This window comes from Argentina silus, assembly GCF_951799395.1.
Source record: "Argentina silus genome assembly, chromosome: 7".
Taxonomy (NCBI): Eukaryota; Metazoa; Chordata; class Actinopteri; order Argentiniformes; family Argentinidae; genus Argentina; species Argentina silus.
Genome location: NC_139661.1, coordinates 6,575,477 through 6,598,524, shown reverse-complemented (window position 1 = coordinate 6,598,524; position 23,048 = coordinate 6,575,477). Strand labels below are relative to the sequence as shown.

At 41.0% G+C, this 23,048-nt stretch overlaps 1 protein-coding gene across 1 annotated transcript in view; it reads left to right on the top strand.

Moving 5' to 3' along the window:
* The window catches only part of slc4a4a (solute carrier family 4 member 4a), a 63,010-nt gene extending 40,344 nt beyond the window's left edge, over nucleotides 1–22,666 (top strand). The window contains exons 12-27 of the mRNA XM_083673665.1: nucleotides 252–365; nucleotides 1,262–1,436; nucleotides 2,089–2,222; nucleotides 2,589–2,863; nucleotides 7,295–7,365; nucleotides 8,003–8,188; nucleotides 8,976–9,089; nucleotides 9,887–10,048; nucleotides 10,369–10,547; nucleotides 11,589–11,661; nucleotides 11,948–12,016; nucleotides 12,360–12,533; nucleotides 14,659–14,823; nucleotides 15,775–15,868; nucleotides 17,313–17,392; nucleotides 18,383–22,666. Of these exons, the coding sequence (XP_083529791.1) occupies nucleotides 252–365; nucleotides 1,262–1,436; nucleotides 2,089–2,222; nucleotides 2,589–2,863; nucleotides 7,295–7,365; nucleotides 8,003–8,188; nucleotides 8,976–9,089; nucleotides 9,887–10,048; nucleotides 10,369–10,547; nucleotides 11,589–11,661; nucleotides 11,948–12,016; nucleotides 12,360–12,533; nucleotides 14,659–14,823; nucleotides 15,775–15,868; nucleotides 17,313–17,356 (2,029 nt within the window). The 3' untranslated portion in view covers nucleotides 17,357–17,392; nucleotides 18,383–22,666. The remainder of the gene's footprint in view (nucleotides 1–251; nucleotides 366–1,261; nucleotides 1,437–2,088; nucleotides 2,223–2,588; nucleotides 2,864–7,294; nucleotides 7,366–8,002; nucleotides 8,189–8,975; nucleotides 9,090–9,886; nucleotides 10,049–10,368; nucleotides 10,548–11,588; nucleotides 11,662–11,947; nucleotides 12,017–12,359; nucleotides 12,534–14,658; nucleotides 14,824–15,774; nucleotides 15,869–17,312; nucleotides 17,393–18,382) is intronic.
* Nucleotides 22,667–23,048: the final 382 nt, after the last annotated feature.

Genomic DNA, 23,048 nt, shown 5'->3' with positions numbered 1-23,048 from the left:
ATACTGCTGATAATAATCAAAAATACTAAACCCTGTCCCCTGATAACATTATTATTTTATTATTTATTTATTATTGTTTCCTAAAGTAGAACACTACACTATGTATAAAGTATAAAACGTATTAATTCTAAGGTAGTTGTGACTGAATCTTATGAAAGCCTGGGCTCTTGTGAGGACGGGTGGTCAGGGTGGCCAATGGGATGGTTGTTATGAAAGGACCTGCTGGAGGGAATGAACCGTGTCTCTCTCAGGAAGAACATGTACGCCGGAGGAGATAATACGCAGATGAACGGAGACACACCTCACGACGGGGGACATGGAGGAGGGGGACACGCCGCGGGGGACGAGCTCAAAAAGACGGGAAGGTGAGACTCCCAGGCCAATGAATCAGATTAATGAATTAATATATATTCCAGTAAGGGAAATTAAAATTGGCACGAGCAAGACACAAGGCGGGTTGCATAATAAACCCTGAATAGCCTGTTTTGAATTGGGACCATAGTCATAGATATACAATATAGAAAAAAAGGCATACAGCAGAGAATAGATTCATTGTGGATACTGATGCCCCATATACATGAAGGCAGAGTGCATTACATCACGTCAAAAAGACACACGTCCCTGAAATGCCCTCGCTCTTGAAGGGTTTCAGAGAGTACCAGCTGTCTAAGAAGGACAGGCTGAAATAAGAACATTCACAAAGAAATGATGACAAAGCGCCTGGTTTTTGTGTGTCATAGGGAGTATGATGACTCATACTGCATATCTATTCAGGGTTTTTTCTGACATCCTAAGTTTGTAACCTCAGTAAAATAACCTCAGATGAGTTAATTCTATTTTCATGTTTATTGGACAGATATAGTGAAAGAGTGACAGGAACTTTAGGAGGAGAGTGAGAAGTGCAGCAGGTAGGATTAGAACCCTTGCCAACATGCACAGCAGGGGAGGCTGGTGGAGGCCTCCACCGCCCTCCCCTGATGCACATATACTGTGCCCTGTGTAAATAATGGGACAGTGAAGCCCCATTACTTATGCAGGGCACTGTATGTGTTCTAAGGACAGAGGCACTAACCACTTCACTACCCTAGGCCATAAACTACAGTTGTCTAATTCACTCTCTAAAATGTTATGTTTCACTTCTTGCAGAAGAGAAAGAGTAAGAAAACAGCGCCACGAGAGAAGAACAAATGCGGGATATATATATAATACAGTGTGATTGGATGATAACCAGAAATAATGTTTTTTTTCTCTCCACGTTCAGGTTTTGTGGGGGCCTCATACTTGATATCAAAAGGAAAGCACCATTTTTCGCCAGTGATTTTTATGACGCATTCAGCATTCAAGCCCTGTCGTCCATTTTGTTCATTTACCTGGGAACTGTGACAAATGCCATCACCTTCGGTGGTCTGCTGGGGGATGCCACAGACAACATGCAGGTGAGTCAGCCATGGAACCATGTTGGAAAATCATTGGTAATGACATTTGACATGAAGCAGCTCTGATATGTGTAGGAACACTGTCATTGAAGTCAAACAAAGTAATGGACAAAAATAAATTAAAAGCATAGTTTACACAAGTGGAATAAGTTTCGTTGTAAAGGTAGCAGTGAAAGAATGTGAATAGCGAGAGAGGGCTAGAGAGGGCTAGAGCAGAGAGAGGGCTAGAGAGGGCTAGAGCAGAGAGAGGGCTAGAGCAGAGAGAGGGCTAGAGCAGAGAGAGTGCTAGAGAGGGCTAGAGCAGAGAGAGGGCTAGAGCAGAGAGAGGGCTAGAGAGGGCTAGAGCAGAGAGAGTGCTAGAGAGGGCTAGAGCAGAGAGAGGGCTAGAGCAGAGAGAGGGCTAGAGCAGAGAGAGGGCTAGAGAGGGCTAGAGCAGAGAGAGGGCTAGAGAGGGCTAGAGCAGAGAGAGGGCTAGAGCAGAGAGAGTGCTAGAGCACCCCAGCCCTGTCCTGAGTTGGATGACAATGACTTGTCCAGAAGGATAACAGATGCTCTGGCGGTTATATTTCCTGTTGGGCAGGAAATGTCCCCCCCTCCCCTATTATGAAAGGAAGAAACACTCTTTTATGAATTGGTATTTTTCTGTGGCCAGGGTGTGTTGGAGAGCTTCCTCGGCACGGCGGTATCCGGTGGCATCTTCTGCTTGCTGGCTGGACAGCCTCTCACTATCCTCAGCAGTACTGGGCCCGTGCTGGTCTTTGAGAGGCTACTCTTCAACTTTAGCAAGTACTGTATTCCTCTTCTTATCTCTAACTGTCTACTTAAAGTACTTTATGACTTTTCTCTTTTCCCTTGGTGACATTTTGTTAACAGCATCACATGCATGTAGAAGGATGTTACAAACAAACAAACAAGAGACAGTTACTTACAGCAGAGATGCAACATGCAGCTCACTGAGGGGGCAGAGAAGTTCCATACGTAATAAATGTTTATACAACCACAATACGGGTTCATGAACTGAATAAATACAAGTCCGTAACATATTATCAAATGCCCCATAATGGCAGTTAACATATTCACTTTTCTCGACACACTGCAAAAATAAAATAAAGAGTAAATATCAAAATTGAAATGGCCTTTCTTATCTTGAAGGGATAACTCATTAGACTACATGGAGTTCCGGTTGTGGATCGGCCTGTGGTCGGGCTTCTTATGCCTCGTCCTGGTGGCCACCGACGCCAGCTTCCTGGTGCAGTACTTCACCCGCTTCACAGAGGAGGGCTTCTCCTGCCTCATCAGCTTCATCTTCATCTATGATGCCTTCAAGAAGATGCTCAAGCTGGCCCACTACTACCCCATCAACCCAGAGTACAGGCTTGACTACGTCACCCAGTACGACTGCATGTGTATGGCCCCTACCATCCTAGGTAAGTCCTGGCTGGCCCCTTCTCTTACAGTCCGCTGGTTTGTCCATTAGAAGGCTTTTGTGAGTAAATGAGGGTCCCTGAAGTGTGTAGAGTGCATTAGTAACAGGTTGTGGTTGTGATGTACCACATGCTTTACAGTTGCAAACTCATTGAACATTAGTGAAGGGTGCCTATAACCGTTTTGTTAATTGTTTTATTTTATTTTTTAAATGCATGTGTCACCAGACTGGCAACTGACATTTTTTCCATTGAATGTTTTGTCCTCCACTTTTATCCTGGTATTCTGTGGCCTTATGAGATCGGATGATAAACCGGTATTATACATTTTTGAATACAGTCTGAATTTAAGCAAAAATGTAGAAGTAAACAATTAACAACCTCCACCAACATCTGGAGAACCAGCAGGTGTTTGTGTGTTTTTCATACTCAAGCTGACATGCATGGTTGACCTAAGCCTTGCACTGTACAGAACAAGCACACACCAGACGGTCAGTGGAAAATGCTGACCGAGCAGAATATTTTAAACAAGCAGTGCATTTTTCTAGCAAACTTGACACATGTTAAATGCTCACAGAAGGAAGCTAAATTGTGTCAGTGTTTTTTTCAACGTTGCTATATGTATGTAGGCGAAGCAAATTGCTGTGGAGCTGCCTAAGAAAGCCACGAGGCGCTTATTTGAATATTCAAGATATCAAATATATTACATTTGACTATACTGTAGATGAGCAAAAACACTTTGGTTCTTTACTTACTGGGTGTTGTTGAATAGGAGCATCTACTGTTTTTTTTAAAACATATTTAAGATATGATATTACAGCAATTATTTTCTATCATGACTGTCCACTTTGGATACGTTTTACATATGAAGTCTGATCAATCAGTCCTTTTCAGGAGACCCCAGTTTCATCACCATTAAAAATATCATCATGCCCTTTCTCGTCAGCCGGCAAATACCCTGTTTGTGTTAGAGAATGTGATCTGTTTGTTTATCCATCACAGTCACTTGTTATTACCAGTGAGCCCAGAATTTGGTCAGGAAAAACTCCTGGCCCTACCAATGAAGTTTAACCTCCTTTATCTTCGGTTCCATTTCTGTTTTTTGAAGAATTATACATGTCGTTATGCTATCTTGCTGTCAACTTTTGAGTTGTGATCTGTGCAGGTCACGTATTGTCAACTACTGTAATAGGTTGCTGTGTTATACTGGGTGGTGTCGCTACAGGAGATTAAGCTACCTATACTCTCCAGCTCTCGTCTTTATACTAAATATCAATGATCATATCTATCAATGAACAATGATCACTCTTCAGTATCGCCATCACTGATCAATAATAACAATTCAGTATAGGCTAGAGCAAGAATCTGATGTGCTGGTGGTATTACCCTCCTCAGATATTGCACTAGGACACCCACCTACAGCTCAACTTCAGTACAGTCAGCTCTCAGTTGACAGCTAGTGGCATCTGCGGCTGAAGTTCGGTGTGTGGCAGAAGACGGAGCTATTGTTGTGGCAGGCGCCCTGGCGAAAACATGCCTACAGTGAAGACTGGCTGCGGTTAAGATGAATAGGTTCTGTGATATTAACACATTATGGTATTCAATCAAGTTTTATAACAAGCTGGTAGGTTACATGTATCCCCCAGGCTGCTGTTTATACCCAACAAAATTAACTTAACTGTGGGAATGAGATGGTAAATTGTGGGAACAGATTGGTTAATTTGAGGGAACAGATGAATAAATCAAGGGAACAGATTAATAAATCGAGGGAACTCATTTACTAAATTTAGGGAACGAAATAGTAAACCATGGGAACGGATTAGCATGACTGTGTTTTTCTCCACCATAAGCTCTAAGGGGCTCTGTAGGGTACTGTACAGTACCTGGACTTTTCTGTGTCCTGATGCAGTTGTTTAACAGGACATACTCTCCAAAAGCATGTCCATGGCACATTCCATCAAATCTGAGCTGGCAATCATAACAAGAGAATTAGATAGGAAACAATGAGCTGCATTCCTTGACCTAGATTAGGCTAGTCTCACTAAATCAGACTCTCCATTTATATGAGAGTCTGATGGCGAACCCATCGCTAAGTGGTGCTGGGAAGCGGTTGCATCCGGTTGAGGAGGTACTTCAAATGGTGGCAGGGATTTCAACCAGATTATTTTTTCAAACAGAGAATTGCACACTGCTCACCTGCAAAATTATTTAATCCAAAACTTCTCAGATAATCCATGTTTTTATTTGGTGCAAATCGGGTTGTAAATAAAAGGCCACAGGCGGAAGAGGAGGGTCATCGCAAGCAAAAAGTTTCGGGGGGTGCCGTCCCCACTTTTTACTTTCTTTGCCTCCAGAATCTCAATCTCAATCGAGATTCTGGGTTCCAAGATTAATATTAGGCCAAATCCTAGACTAGCAAAAACATCCTCAATGGAGTAGTAGTAGTACTTTCTGGAGATACAAGACAGAAAGATGTCAACCTTTCACAAGTATCATGTGAAAAACCACTGAGCATTTTTGTGTCCTCCTGGCCCCATTTGAGTAGTCCATTTCTAGAGTCTGTCTACAGGGGCTGGGGGAGAGGGGATCGGAGGTGACTGGGGCCAGCACAGCACCAGTGTTAATCTCCTGCTGATTTGAGAATTAAAGCATCAGAGAAAGGGGGTTCCAGGGGAGTCACACACACGTGTGCACACACACACACACACACACACACACACACACACACACACACACACACACACACACACACACACACTCACTCACTCACTCACACACACACACACACACACACACACACAGCCCACAAGCTGTCTTCCTCTAAGACAGCTTCTTCCCTTCTGCTCCCCTCTGCACCATGCTGGGCTCCCCACTGAACCCCATTCCCCGCCCCCCACCTACACCAGCTCCACTTAAAGGCCACAGACCACACCGAGTACAACAGATGTTAAGAAATTAGTCCCCCGTTTCAGAGGTTACAGAGTTGCAAAGGTGGGGGCCACTGAGCTAAGACTCTTTAAAGATGAATTCGGTGGAAGTTGTTGGTTGCCGCTTGTTCTAGGCATGGTGGGTTGCCACACATGTCTCTATCACATATCCACTTTCCCTCCACTGTTGACAGCATTGTTTAATCTGTCATTTCAACAGCCTTAGCCAGCCACTTTGTTTGCTAATCTGAGTGCTGGAGTTCGAGAAATGTCATCATTACGGAGCTATGGAAGATAATAAACCTATTTTGAAGTTTAATTATCTGTTTACACTGAGTCAAATGACAACAAATACGTAGATAATGGAGTAATAAAATGTGGGTGATGATAGGGCAAGACACTAATACTGAGCTATTCTGGCATTTATTTATGAGTTATATTTTTCAAGAATCAGTGGGTATACTTGAGCAATAAGGCACATGAGGACGTAGCGTATCATGAATATACCACAGCGAAGGGGTGTTGTTAGGCACAACGCCAAATGACGGCCTCAAGTGCCTTATTATTGCTTTTATAAAAAGGTTCCTCAAACTGGAAATAACATTTCAAATGTTTTATTTATCAAAATAAATTTGAAAGGAATGCTGTATCCATCCACACAGCAGCAGGAAATCACAGATTGGGCCTAGTAAAGTGATAACCAACATGGGCACACCATCAGCACGGGAGTGCCCAAGGGTTGTGTGAGCTCCCTGATTCACTTTACACTATACACAAATGACTGTGTTACTAGCTATCCAAATAACTATTTGGTAACATTCTCAGACAGTACAGCTATTTTAGGTTTGCTCAGCAAAGGCTCAGACACCACCAGCTACAGATCAGAGATCTGGGGTTCATTGACTGGTGTGACAAAACCACTTGCGCCTGTACCACCTGAATGTGAAAAAGAAAATGGCAAAAAAAGGAAGGAAATGATCTTTGTGCTGTGCACACTCATGTGGTGACGGTGTGCTCACGCATTCAACAATGCCTGCATTTCTTGTGCAGACTCAAGGTCTATGGAGTCAACAAGGACACCATGCTCATTTTCTATAGGACCACCATTAAGTCAATCCAATGCTATGTCATTGTAACCTGGTTCGGCAATCTGACTGTACAACTCAAAGCCCAAATTCTGCGACTGACTGAGATGGCTGGGAAAATCATAGGCATGCTACCCCCCTCCTTTCCCCAGGAGATATTCGAGGACGCCATCATTCGGCAGTCGTTGAAGATAGTATAATGTACAATGTATAATGTACATTCATTGTTGTTTACTTTGTTTTTGATGTGTGAAGCAGCAACACTTTAACTGTCCAAATTTCCCTCCGTGGACAATAAAGTATATCTTATCTTAATTTGGTTGTCCATCAAGTATCTCTGTACAGTACTATACCTATCTATTTGCAGTACATATAGATTTATATTTTAGATCATTGTGAAATCTGACTCTTGTGTTTTACAGAAAACAGTACAGAGGTCTTCGCTGATCCTTTGGATGGCGCTTCAATCTGGTACTTCAACAACACTGATCTAGTAAGTCTTTTTCCTCCTGGCGTTCTGCAGTGAGAGCTGCTGTGGGTCATTATGTTACTCTGATGGTTTGAAATGTACAGTAAACTTTATAATTTGCCTGAAATTTAACTGAGCTACTCCCATAACACTACGAGCACCATGACCTCAGCTCTAACCAACGCCAGTATTGTATTTTTTTGCGACAGTATAACAGTGTAATTATTTAAATTAGTAGTGTTAAGGTGTGCAGGATAAGCAAAAGGGCAAAAGGGCTCATAAATAAAAATCTAAACAAACCTAAAGGCCCGAAGCCTGAAGTTTGTATCTTTATCTGATCTGCTTGTATAAATGTCCAGCACATCTAGACTTACAGTATAATTTAGTTAGTGTTGTCAAAGGAAATAAATAAATGTTTGTCTGAAAGAAGTAGTACAACTTCAGTGTTTCCTTTGGACTCCTTCCTCAGTATGTAGGCAGTGAAATATAATGCACATACTGTACAGTTGAGTGAACATGAACATCAATTAAAGCAGCAATCACTGTGGGCAGAAACAGAGGTGGAGGAGTTCTGCTTTGATGATGCAAAAAAAGAGGTATTATTAAGATGTATCAGGCCAGTAGACATTATGCCAACATGCCTATCTTTTTCTCTCTCCAGCCTTTGAATGCCACATGGTCGTCCCTGTCCAAGAAGGAGTGTCTGAAGTACGGGGGAGAGCTAGTGGGCAAGGCCTGTGAGTTTGTCCCCGACATCACCCTCATGTCCTTCATCCTATTCCTGGGCACCTACACCTGCTCCATGTGTCTAAAGAAGTTCAAGTTCAGTCCCTTCTTCCCCACCACTGTGAGTAAGAGGAGCCAATAATGGCAGATGTCTAGATGTCCTGTGTGACTTGTTGGTAGAACATGGTGTTAGCAACGCTTAGATTTTGGGTTCAATCCCAGCTGGGACAATATATATAAAAAAGATCTTTGCACTCATTACTGTCAGTCACTTTCAATAAAAGTGTCTGCTAAATGGCATATTATATAATGTGTTATACATGTCTGTGGTTGGACCACATCATGAAGCTAATAGGGTACTTTATTTCTCTAGACAACCCTCATTGCAGGTAGAGAGTAACAGTCTAATCAATCAAGCATGGCCAAGTTATTGAAATGATTATGAATACTATTTGAATCCAGGTCTGGATCAAACCGTACATACAGTGCCTTCGGAGAGTATCCCTTCACTTTTTCCACATTTTGTTGTGTTATAGACTCAATTTAAAATGGATTAAATTAAAAGAATTTGCCTTCAACCCACACACAATGCCCCAGAATGACAAAGCAAAAACACATTTTTTGAAATTTCAGTAAATTTATTAAAATTGAAATACAGAAATACCTCATGTACATAAGTATTCAGATCCTTTGCTATGACACTCTTAAAATTAGTTAAAATGCAAAAATGTAGTCAACAAATCACTCAATAAGTTGAATTGGGTCCATCTTAATGCAAGGATAATAGTTCATGTAATGTTGGAATTGCCGAAGGCACTGTAGATACAGGACATGATTTCATGGAGATTGAGACATAAAGGTTGCCATTCAATAAAATACATGTACAATATCTGCCTCTGTTTACATAGGTGAGGAAACTCATCAGTGACTTTGCCATCATCTTGGCCATTTTGATTTTCTGTGGTGTCGACGTACTGGTAGGCGTGGACACGCCCAAGCTCATTGTGCCAACTGAATTCAAGGTAAGGTTCATTTCATGGACAAATTAACATAATTAATTCACCACCACCAATGCACATAAGATACACCTCTCTCAATATTGCATGAACTCTTCAATAATGTAGAGACTGCGGCCAAGAATATTTTCATGTCACCATGCAGAAATTATCCTGTAAATGGCCGTGACCTACTCGCACACTATTACTCTTACAGTTTCAGCTGGTATTTATTTACCCAGTATTTACTTAAAAACAAGGGGTACTTTCTGATACTTACCGCAATGAATTCAGTTGGTAGCTACCTAGTACTAAATGACACAGAGGAGCTCGAGTCAGTGAATCTAAAAAAAGTGTGCTTTTTAATCTGTCTGGGTCTCTGTGTCCTGGGGTAAAGAGGGTCACAGCAGCAAGTAACAGTGATTAACTGAGATTTAGGCAGCAGTAGTGGTTGATGTGGTGATAGAGTTGTTCTACACACACACACACGTATTTTGGGATGAGTTACTTCGACAAGCGATTTAGGTCTCTACGTTTGCTGAGACCGTAGGCTAGGATATGTATTAAACTGAAATGGAGAATACAATTTCTACACTAAACCATAGGATAGGTAATTCAGGTATTGTGTCATATATTTTATCTGCAAGGGTCTGGCAAAATGGCAAAATTCCATTGTATACTGTTGACTAAGATCTATTGTGAAGTCCTCAACCAAATGCGTTAAAAAAAGTTCTCATGAAAAGACAGTTTCTCTTCTCGTCACTGTGAGCATAGTCCTGTCATCTTTCCATAACTCTCCCTCTGTCTCCCCTCCCTCCTACCAGCCAACAAGCTCCAAACGTGGTTGGTTTATTCCCCCTTTCGGAGGCAACCCCTGGTGGGTGTACGTGGCCTCTGCGCTCCCCGCCCTGCTGGTCACCATCCTGCTCTTCATGGACCAGCAGATCACCGCCGTCATCGTCAACAGGAAGGAGCACAAGCTCAAGGTAGGAAACGCCACACCAGGCGTTGGCACGTAGAAAGGCCTTCTGGGCCGGGTAGCATTAACGCACCCAATTAGACACCCTGGGGTACAGGAAAGAGACGTGCTGGGCATAGGGGAGGTGCCGCACACTAAATGCCAGTGGAGTTCTACTAATAGATAAGTCCTTGGTTGACAGCTCAACGGGGGAAGAATGACTGTACAATCAAACGTGTATCTTTTTTTTCTTGGGGAAGTTGATGAACAGAGAGTCATCCTGTTCATTTATTTTATGCCTGAATCTGCTTGCTAACTTTGCTTGTACTCTGCTGTGTGTTGTGACAGAAAGGTGCGGGCTACCACCTGGATCTCTTCTGGGTGGCTGTGCTCATTGTGGTCTGCTCCTTCCTGGGCCTGCCCTGGTACGTTGCTGCTACCGTCATCTCCATCGCTCATATTGACAGCTTGAAGATGGAGACAGAGACCTCAGCGCCGGGGGAGCAGCCCAAGTTCTTAGGCGTAAGGTGAGGCACGCCACTTAAGATCCAACACAGACATATGTCAGGGCATCATTGGATGAAAGGTTAAAGGGGCACTTCACCACGTTTTAACCTCATGTTCATTATCACCGAAATCATTCAATCATTTTTACATATGTGAAAATAGCAAAAAAACGGATAAGAAGAAAAGGTCCTATGAAAAACAACCCCTTTGATGAATGAAACTCTTCATTTGTTCTTCATTGCAACGCATTATAACGTGTTCTGTTGAAACTGTGGGGTTTTGCAAAGCAGACATACAGTGCCCTGCATAAATAGTGGGACAGTGCATTTTTTCTTCTTTAGGCTCTGCACACAGTTTGTATTTTGAATGAGATGGGATCCGTTTTATGGGATCCCATCCCATTCAAAATGGGATCCGTTTTAGAAACGCAAGGTGTACATTAACAGCCGATATCCGCACGCTTCCTGCAGTAAACGCACTTGACCTGTGGTGTGCACTGTCACAACCGCCGGAAGTGTGCAGACATTGGCTGTTAATGCACACCCTGTCATGCAATAATGCTTACTTAAATCAGCTAGTCATGGAATTATGGATATAGTCATTATTGCTGGCATTTATCAATTATGGAAGATGCTATTTACATCACAGCTTGTTATCCCCTCTCCCCATTCATCAAATTGCTGAAGAGATTAGTTTGAAGAGATTGCTTAAAAAGCTCCAAAGTAGTGGTCTATTTACAATTCCTCAGGGCAGCTTTTCACAGCAGAGAGCTCATGTTCAAAACATGTGGCTTGTTCAAGCTAGCCCTGGGAGGTTCCTGATATTGCAGCTGTAAGCTGGGCAAATAAAACACTTAGAGCATTCAGTCCTGCAAGAGAGCTCCAATTATGTTTTTCTGTTACATAGCAAAACAGTTCCGGTGCAGCCCACGTGCATTTCCAAGAAATGCAACAGTTGTTTTTTGTTGACCTGAATATTTTGTGAAATTCATTTGGATTGGTAGTCATGGTAACATGAAGGATATATGACCAAAATGTATGTGTGTGTGTGCTTTTCCCCAGGGAACAACGGGTCACTGGTTTGTGTGTGTTCATTCTGACGGGTCTCTCTGTGTTCATGTCTCCTATTCTCAAGGCAAGGATGCTTTCATTGTCTGTTTTGTACATCAGTTCTGGGGAATGTTGACCGGTGGTAGTGTACAGTATGCAGATCCTAAACTGTTCGTATGGGGTTGAATTCTGACCTGAGACATTTGCGCCAAACTCAAAGGTCTTGCATATCACAACATTTAAAGTGAGACATTGTGCACAGTTGTCATATGTCTCCAAAGTCTAGTGTATCATATCACTACCATGTGAACGTGTATAGTAACAGGTCCCTCCTCTTTGAAGCTGAACCTGACTGTTCTCTATCCCTCCAGTTCATCCCCATGCCTGTGCTGTATGGAGTCTTCCTCTACATGGGGGTGGCCTCCCTCAACGGTGTACAGGTCAGTTGGCCAGCTTTCCCCCCCCCCCTCTCCCCGACACACACACACACACACACACACACACACACACACACACACACACACACACACCATTCAAATCTCCCTGTAGATGTTTTGATCCGAAGCTGATCTTTATCAGATTAACTGTATTTATCAAAAGAACTGGGCCAGTATGGAGTCTGTACTCATAGCCTCCATGAAATCCATCACCTTACATTATCAGATGACATTCTACTCGACTACTGAGTTTAGCCCAGTTGACTGCCTCTGTGGGGCTTCAGCCTATTTTCCCAATCTCATAATAAGGCCATTGGATTCTCTCTCTCTGTCCCTCTCTCTCTAGTTCATGGACCGTCTCCAGCTGCTCCTGATGCCAGCCAAGCACCAGCCTGACCTGGTGTACCTGCGTCACGTTCCCCTGCGCAAAGTCCACCTCTTCACTTTCATCCAAGTGCTCTGTTTGACACTCCTCTGGATCCTCAAGTCCACTGTGGCTGCCATCGTCTTCCCCATCATGGTACGGCTCCTTGGTCATACGGTTGAGGGTTGAATAGTTTCCTCAATAAACAGTGCTTAAAGGCGCCTTCTAATAATAATAATAATAATAATAATACATTTATTTTGTATAGCGCTTTTCTCATTACTCAAAGACAATACATTCCATGGAGAGAACAATAATAGATAGATAAATAAAAAGTCAGTAAAAACAACAATAAAAATAGTTAAAGATAGGTTAAAAACAAGTTTAAAATATAGGTTATGGTGGAGGAGAGTGTGCTGCATTCCTTAATGTGGTTTGGGAGAGTGTTCCAAAGAGTCGGGCTGCAGCGGAGAAAGCCCGGTCCTCCCAGGTCCAGTGTTTAGTCCTGGTGATGGGGACAAGGAGGTGGGCATCAGCTGACCAGAGACTGTGGGTAGGGGTGTGCTGGAGGTCAAAGAGGTAGGAGGGTGCCATGTTGTTGAGCGCTTTGTAGGTGGTGAGGAGAATCTTAAACTGAATCCTAAATCGGACTGGGAGCCAGTGGAGGTTTTGGAGGACTGGAGTGATGTGGTCTCTGGAGGGGGTTCTAGTGAGCAAGCGGGCAGCTGAGTTATGAACATGTTGGAGTCTGTTGAGGGCCCTGTTGGTGGCCCCAAATCCAACACTGTTGCAGTAGTCCAGCCTGGAGGTAACAAACGCATGGATGGGGGTCTCTGCATTACTGAAGGACAGGGAGGGTTGAAAGCAGCATTGAGGTCAAGGAGGATGAGGATGCTGAGGGATCCGGTGTCAGCGGAGAGCAGTAGATCATTAATGAGTTTTACGAGCGCTATTTCAGTATGTGTTTGGATCTGAAGCCGGACTGAAATGGCTCGAAGAGGTTGTTGGAGTCCAGGCAGATTTTCATCTGGGAGGCAACAACTCGTTCCAATATTTTGGACAGGAAAGGGAGGTTCGAGATGGGTCTATAGTTGTTGGGGCTGTCTGGGTCCAATCCAGGTTTTTTATGGGGGTGACAGCAGCAAGCTTTAGAGCGGGGGGGACATTACCAGTTGAGAGGGAGGAGTTGACAGCTTTGATGATGAGCGGACTGATTGTAGGGATGCAGGCCTGTACCAAGGTGGATGGAATTGGGTCCAGGGCACAGGTTGAGGTCTTCCTGCCTGCAACCACCTTTGCAAGGTCAGAAGTGGTGATTTCAGAGAAACGGGATAAGGAGCTGTTTGTGAGAGACTTGTGAGAGTTTGTTTGCTTAGTTCGTTTATCAGCCAAATGGCTGGCCTGCCACTTGTTTTGGTTTAAAGTTGAGAGATAGCCCTGTTTCAGCTGGTATTTACCCAGTATTTACTAAGAAAATATTTAGTAAAATACCACAAAATATTTTACCCTGCATGTCTTGCATCTATCTTGCACTGTTGCGTGTATGTAAGTTTCTCTCTCACGCTGTTGAGTGCATCCTGTAGAAGTTACCTTTGGATAATGTTATGGTTAGTTTTCGTCTTAGTTTCGATTTTTGTTTATGCACAATTGCACAAAGTGAGTGCTAGCCTCTCTTCATAAGGTTTTGTTATATTCCATCAAGCTTAAAAGAGCTTTGTGTGCCCATTTTGGCTCTCGTCCCAGAGATAAAGCCAGTGCTTATTAGTCGCCTTGACACGGCTGTGCTTCGTACAATGTGATTACACAGCATTGTCCCCTTGTAGTCATCCATTATTGTTTTTGCTCGGGAATGGTAGTAATAAGAGTGTGGGTGAATACAATACCACTGTAATGTTCTATTTAGGCTATGTTATGTACTGTCAGAGTCAATTGTGTTCATGAAATAAGGTGTAATACATACATTTACTTTAAAGAGGGTTCCACTTGGACTGGGGGGGGGGGGGGTTTAGTGTACTGAGCTCAACAGCCACAATATATGTGATGGACAATGTGAGGAGGAGAACATGACATTTAAATGCTGAATCGCCCATAATCATAACACAGTCGACTCTTGATGAACTGTATGCAATGGTGTGGGACAGCCATGAAAAATAAATAAGCAAATAGGTGTATGAAGATATCCTGAGCAATTTGAACTGGTGACTGGTGGACCATCGTGCACTTCTGTGCACTAGGAGATGACTGTGATTCATACGGCTTGACATTCCTTCTCTGATCTCAGATCCTGGCTCTGGTAGCCGTGAGGAAGTTTATGGACTACCTCTTCTCCCAGCACGAACTCAGCTTCCTGGACGACGTCATTCCAGAGAAAGACAAAAAGAAGAAGGAGGATGACAAAAGAAAGAAGAAGAAGAAGAGGGGGAGCATAGACAGTGACATCGATGATGTGAGTTTTTTTATTTCTTTTTATTTCTTTGCTTTAATTGAACAAATATTATTCAGGATTTAGATGATGGATACTGGACAGGTACAGTATTGCGTTGTTGGATGGTTTCAATTAATTAATTCACTTAATTTAGGGTTAGGGTTAAAGTTCAGGTCATGAATTGAAGAAAAAATATCCTGTATCTTGGGAAAACATTTTAAACGATGAGTTATCAACCAACTGTTTTAACATGCATACATGTACATATACCTTGAAAATAAGGTTAGTGTTACCAGAATGTATTTTTTTACAATTTGATTTAACCCCAAAGTTTAATATGGAATGAACATACAGTATAAAGGATGACCAACTAAAGTTTTATGAATCAAACAAGATCAAAACATCACATGTTAAACTTTTAACTTTTTAAAGCACATTTAGATTCTACTGAAGTTAAAGATGGAGAAATGTTTTGTTTCTAATTTTAAACCTTTTTTCTGTCATGTTTTATAGTTTTACAGTTGTCAGCTTAGTTAGATAATATCACAGTTCAAGAGAAACAGTCAAAGCAAGCCTCACTGTCAGTTAGATAATATCACAGGGCAGAGAAACAGTCCAACCAAGCCTGTCATTTGTATTGAGCATCAGATCAGCAGGGCTGCACACAGTTTACTTAGTTTGATGCGTTGTTTTTTAGTCTGCCGTGGTGGTTGGACGCTGTGGTTATTGTGTGTGTGTGTGTGTGTGTGTGTGTCTGTGTGTGTGTGTGTGTGTGTGTGTGTGTGTGTGTGTGTGTGTGTGTGTGTATAAATGTAAGTATGCTGTCTGTCTCTGTCTGTCTGTCTTTCGGTATAAGTGTGTGTGTCTGTGTTCAGTGTGTGTGTGCCAATTTGTATGTGTGATGACCTACAGTATGTATACCTACCAAGCTTCAGGTTCAGGATGTTTCTCCATTGCTATCTCCCCCAACAGTCTGACTACCCTTACAATGAGAATGTCCCCAGCATTAAAATCCCTATGGACATGATGGAGCAGGAACCCTTCTTAGGTGATAAGGCCTCTGACAGTGAGTAGCCCTCACCCGCCCTCACCCTGCTCTGACTGACCTTCATCGGATATACGGATGAAAGGATCCACCCTCCTCCTCTTTCACTCCTTATCCTGTGCTCTGCAGCCTCTCTTTGCCTCTGGTGTTTTCTGTTTCTCCGTGGGGGGATACGTCCGTCCGTCACTGCCAGCCTTCTCTCTCACTGCTTGCTCGCCCTCTCATAGCATGAGCGCTAACTGCTGTCTCTCTCTCTCCCTCATGCTACTGTAGGCCACGGCTGAGTCTTTATTCTCCTTAAATCATTGCTTGACTTTTAATTTTTCTCTCCCTTAATCAAATCTTCTTTCACTCCTTTTTAACATAATTTGTTTATCTAAGTGCAGACATATACTAGCTATTATGGATGTTTTCAAAACCTTTATATGAAATATTTCGACCTTGGTGAGAAGAAAAGCATTGCTTGTGTTTGATACACTGGTCAAAAGCTGATCCACTGGGGAGGTCTGGATACTGTGTTCCACGTTCATATCAGTATAGAGTACCTATCAATTCCTAAATATTCTGTGTCATGCAAACAATGTTTTGGCATTGTTGAAACATCTTCCTCTCTACCCTTTTGAATCACAGTGTATGATTAAGTGTATGACACATGTTAACAACATTACACATGAACAAAATGTTGTCCTTTTTGGGCATGATAGATAAACAAAATAACATGTTATAATTTACTGTTTAATCAATGATATGTGGATTTGTGCATTGGATTGATAAAAGCAACAAGTATAAGCTCTCCTAAGCTCAATTGGAGGGCTATGAAGGACCTTGACCCTTTTGCTTCACCCAGCCAATTTGAACGGTTAGGAGAGAGGGCAGAGGGTGGCAATCTCACCATGCGAGCGCTGATGAGCCCAGCCCCTAAAAAAACAGTTATGCTCCACTGCAGTGCTGTCAAAACATGTGCTGCAGAATAGATATAAATCCACAGTCAGGGGCATAAAATATTTCCAAAATGTATTTTTGTATCATTGTATCATTGCATGGGGTAAGATTCAGAGTGCCTATGAACTTAGTGCTTGGCACTACACTGCGCTGTATTGTCACCCTGCAATTTGCCACATTACCTTCCTGCATAAAGGCGTGAAAGAAATGTTTGTTACTCCTTGACTGGAACTGAGTCCTGCTCCCACTCTGGTCTTGGCAGGGTAAGATTGCCCCTCTCTGGGCTAGGGGTTGTTTCTGGACCCGGCCCATGTATGACCCAAGGTGTGAAACGGCAGGGAATTCCGTTCCACTCAGCAGCATGTTTCTATAAACAGGTAGCCTGTGTGTATAATCTTGTCTTGACCTGGGCATGGGAGCATCTGAAATAGCCCCTCTAAAGTATGTGTCATGCAGGATGTGTAGCTTAGCCTTAGCCATGCGTGGGCTAATGGCCTGGGCCACATGTCTGTTTTCTCCCCAGGAGAGAAGTCTGCATCATTCCTTGATCGACATACATCGTGCTGAGCAGCTGCGGTACTACAATGACAACTGTTTGTCAAGGTGAGGCTTGGAATGAGGATGATGTTGCATGTATGTGTATGTCTTTGCGCACATGTGTGTGTGTATGTGTGTATATACACGTGTACATGTGTGTACTGTATAGGTTGGTTGGGCTTGAAGAGATGAGGCTGAGGTTGGTGAAAAATGTGACGGACACAGAGAGCACTCACCTTAGCCACAATGTTGTAGAATATAAGATCTAATCATCTATGGATTATTAATATTCAAATTACTTATGGTAAATTTGGCTACTGCTCAAATCAATTCAGTAATTATAAAGGCAAGGCACCACTAGGATTACAACTAGCAACATTCTCTACAGTGTTTTTCAGAACATCATATCTAAAAAATAAAATAAAAACATGAAGCACACTACATAAGATCTGGTAGCTATGCTTTTCACAAAGGATATGACTTAAAGGTGACGTACTGTAAACTTTCTGTTGTTTCAACACACAATATCAAATTGTCAAATGATGAAGCACTAATTGTATGGCATGGCCTTGCCATGACAACCACCTCAGTGTCAAAGGATTGCTTTGTTAGTTGTTAGAGTTTCAGATCCATTTGTTTTGTCTAAAGCATGCAATTTGAATGAGCAGTTTCTTACACACACAAACACTACATGACGCAAATGTCTTTTGAAATACCCGAATACAGAAACAACCCATGTTTAAAACCATTCATCAAACATCAAACATGATCTTGCTATTTTTAGACCTTGACTTATCACAGATAAAGACAAACCACACTGCAGGTTTACATGAATGTTTACACTTGAAGGGCAGGCGTGATTTTAATCCAGCATCCAATGACACTGTCGGCGCGTGTCTGTTTAAACACATCAGATACAGTAGAGCAGCGTGAGTAGACAAGTGAACCTGCAGGGTGGATTTCCATTATCTTCAATTCATAGTGTTGGGGCCACAATTATCAAAGTACGGTGTCATCATGTTGAATGCCTTTCTCCCCTTCTCTGTTTTTTTACAGCCCTGAGATGAGTCCACTAAAATCCGTGCCTCAGATTAGAATAGACCTTGACCCGGAAGACAATGGATACTACTGGAAGCATAGCGGGTCTGAGACCTCTCTTTAGAACCCCACTGCCTCCTACAACCCCAGCCAATCCTCCCACAAACGTTAAGACCTTCAAAACTCACACTTGAATGTTTTTTATTTGCTTTCTGTTTTCCAAAAAAACAATCAAACCCAGTGATGTATATACTGGGAAAAAGTGGTACAAAAAGGGAAGTCTTAGAGGAAAGAGTTGAAAGAGGAGTCTGTCTGGCTTCACCTCCACAAGGGAACAAACACTTTTTTTCTTGTGATCCTACTATAGATGCTCTTTGTCTTCCGCTTACTTAAGCACTGCGTCTGTTGTAATTCCTTACTACTATTCTATGCAATTCCTTTCCACTTTTCTGCTGATCGGTAGAGATGCTGCAGCCATTTTTGACCACGCATGGAGCACCCCGTCTGCTCTTTTTATATCGTTCCTCGTCTGAATTTTTATAAAATATAAAAAGGAATTTACTGTAATTACATTTTCCTGTAGCAGGGAAATAATATTTTGATTTTCTTTGTAGCTCTACCTCTTATTTTAGATTCCAGGCATTATGTGCAAATGTAATGTGTTGATTTTTCTTAAAGCACACAGCATGGGATTTTGATAGTCAATATTCGTTCTGTTCTGTTCATTAAGGGTACCTCTAGCACAAATTATTCAAGAGATTAATGTCTTATAACGTGAGAGAGCAATACATGCGATATAGAGATATAATATAATTATTACATTTTAAGTTAATTAACATTTAAACAATGTTTGGTCTTTCTTGGTATATATGTAGATTTTGTATCACTTTTTTCACCACAGTTTTGATTGCAATACATTATTGTTCATTCTGTCTTTCTCATATGTGTTATGTTAATCATTCTATCACACACACAACACAATACACATGATCATACACTCAACTGATTACTCGTTCAACTTAAATTGTGCATACCTAATCTACAATACAATTTAAGTGAGACTTTGCATTAAGTTATCCCTATACCTGTGTATGGTATATGCATGGTATACTTTATGAAGTCAAGCAGTTTGTGTTATTAAGCGTAAGTGGAGGAACATAAGGAATCCTTATACCACAATAACACAAACTTCTCAACTCAAATACTCTTGAATTACAAACCATTATGCACTGTGTAATGTTGCTACTATAGTAATTACAGAAGTTACATAAGTAAAGAGGCAACTCAAAGGTAGACTCAGCGATATGGCGTAGCCACGAGATAGTGTGCCGATGACCGGCTGCGACAACTGCCTGCATATTTGTGACACCGCCATCACGCTGCATTGCTGTGTTTGTGTTGTCTGCCTATGGAATCTTGCTTGGATGAAGCTGAAACATCTCTGATGTTTCATCTCTGATGAACTTCCGGTGGTAACTTCATATTGCTGAGTATACCTTTAATGTACCTTTTTTTTCTTTCTCCTCTCTGCGTCGCACATCACATTAGAATGACATAACTGTCAGACAATGGTGTACACTTTGGTTCCATTCTTTTCATTTTGTATTCTAATGCTATTCAGCAGGTAGAGAAGCACTCCTGATCGTGTAGCGTGTACACAACCCATTTATCTTCAGCCAAACTCAGAGGACACATATCAAACTGCTAGTCCTGTACAAAATGATTTACCTAAGTGGCTTATATGAGTGATCCAGATATCATTATGAAATTACTCACAGGGGATTGGGAAGAAACTCTTACAAACATCATGCCGTGAGAATGGAGAACATTGCTACTGTACTGTAGCACAAAGAACGCACTCTGCAAATAAAGCATCAATTCTAAACAGGTTTTCAAATGTTAAGTCAGATTGCATAGTGCGTGTAAAATCCTTTTAAGAACAATGATTATTCTTTTTTTGTTGTTTTTAATGAAATATCAATCAGAATTTGTAGGTTTAGAATGATCTATCAACCACAAATATACAGTGTGTGTAGCAGATGAAGAGGCAAAGGTTCCTCCATTTTCACTCCAGTCTTCCCAGTGTAGCTTGCATGCCCTACGTAAGATGGCCTGTCCACAATCCTAGAATTATATACAGAGAGAGTTTGGCCATCTTCTGAACGGTTTCTGTTTCTGCATCTGTGGACTCCATCCATTGATTAATATTTCCAAGAAGTACTAATGTAGTATGGCTGTCTGGCTGTGTGATGGTGTCTATGAGCATATTTTTTACAGAAACCAATGGCCAAACTCCCTCTGTGTATGTCTCTGCGTGATCCATGAGCCTTTTCGTTCTTCCTTTGTATATCATGTACATAAAGGCATGTTGGTGCACACCAAGATGCGTGAGGTAACTTTTTATCATTATTGTCATTGTGTTAAAAAATATTTTTCAGATATCAATAGATCAGCACAAATAACAGTATAATGTATACTGTTTTTTTTTTGTTTTGTTTTTTTAAATCAATGTTTTAACCATATACAGTACGTGTGGAAATAAGTGTAACATGTCTGGGACATATATTTGGGGTAGCTTGTTCAAACAGATTAAAGTACATTGTATAAGCATGTTGGATGACTTAAACATGTAACTAAAGGTTAATTTTAGTGTATTAAATACTGATACATTTTTAATTGACTTGTGACTTTTTAGAACAAAACTGGTTAAATGATTTATTTTAGAATTTCTATTTTTCAAATGAAATGTGTATTAAAAAATAAACTGAATTTATCAAATGTGCATGGTGTTATCTTCATACTTCACATTACTGTTATTTTCTTTTTGGGAGGTTGTCATTGTGGTACTGCAACATCAGTGATTAAAACTAATCAGGACGAATTAAATAAGCTGCGTCAACTGCTTAACATATTGCGTGTGACGCAGTGAACTGGGGAAGGTAAAACTAACCTTGTGCACACACGAACCTTGGTTGCTAGATGGCAGTAGTAAGGTGCGCAGGGCCAGTTTTCTAAAACTATGCAATGATCGAGTTTGTATCCCACAAACTTGAAATTAAAATGTGAACATTCAGTTCCTATTTCGGAAACCTGGGACATAACAGAGAAGACATTGTATTTCCTATTTTGGCAGTCTGTTTTTCTGTAATATTCTGGCTTATCGTGATTTGTGCTCACACCGTTCTGTCTGTCTGGGCTATCATTTGTAGGGGAAGATGCCATTGGATTGGCTTTGCAATGTATAGGCTACTATTATTATTATTATTATTATTATTATTATTATTATTATTATTATTATTTTGTTCTTGTTCTTGTTGTTTATTGACAAATTAAGATATAATAATAATCATAAATCAAATGTCATCTATATAAGCTTTGCAAAAATTAGATTATGAGATTGCATCAAACTCTACGTGTGTTATTTGCCTTGTCAAGGCCGGAAGCATGATTTGTGAAATAGACATTGTTTCCTTTGAGACATACTGCAGTAACACTTCAATTTTACACTTATTCTGGAACAGTTCTGACATTGTTTCTGGCAACACAGGGCTATACATTTAAACATAATGGCTATAAAAAGGAACAACCATTTGATTAGGGTTTTTCACATATTTTTGACCCCAGACACAACTTTGATTGATTCAGTATTGTAACTGCATGACAGCGCTTTACAGAACAAAACAGAATGTTTTGCATATGCATCGATCCATTATTTGGGCTGTCAAGGAATGAGGGAGTTGTCATAGGTACCCATTCATGAAATTCACCAGCCAGTAGCCATCGACCCAGGACGTTCAGAACACCGGCTCAAGTGATCTTTGAACTGGCTATTTTTGTTGCGTTGGGAATTGAGTCGCAAAACTGATGAACCTTTCATTTTTTGTGTGTGTTTTTGGTTTAAAAATTACTGCAATTAATTTGAAATCTGAATTTTTACTCTGTACTAATCAATCCTATAGTAATTTATCTATATATATCACAGTGCCTTAAGTAAGTATAGATTTAATTGATGTTTTTGTCACTGATCTACACCAAATATAATTTTAATGTCAAAGTGGAAATACATTTTTTTTTTTTTTATTAATTTTTAAAATGTTTTACTAATTAATTAAAAATTAAAAGCGAGTCCAGGGGGGTGAATACTTACTGAAGGCACTGTATATTCATTCAATTAGTATTGTGGGTGGTTTTGTTTGAAAATAATGTTAATAGTTATCAGGGGATGTGTTTTATTTATCCCCAAAGCTTTGGTGAATGACACTGAATTGTCAGACATCTGATTCCAATGAGATGAGTGTTGACCCAAAGACGTTTCTTCGCCAGTGGGCATGGGGGGGGGTACTGAAATTGGCACCCCCATGCCTGAAAGCATTTAATACTGTAGTTCTTTCATTTACCATTTTACAAAATAAAATCAATGGAGAAAGCATTGTTTCTGTTGAGTCATTCTTTGTTTGTTGTTCTTCTAGGTCATCCATATTTATAATCACATCCATAGATGTACACAAGTGCTTCACAATAAAGTAATATATAATATATAAGTAGAGCTTAATTCATAGCATTACATATGTCAATAATAATAATAATAATAAAAATATTCACATATATAATTATGATCCTCTTAATTCCTTTGGTTTTACCAACATAATAGAACCCATACAGACATTTCAATACATAAACCACA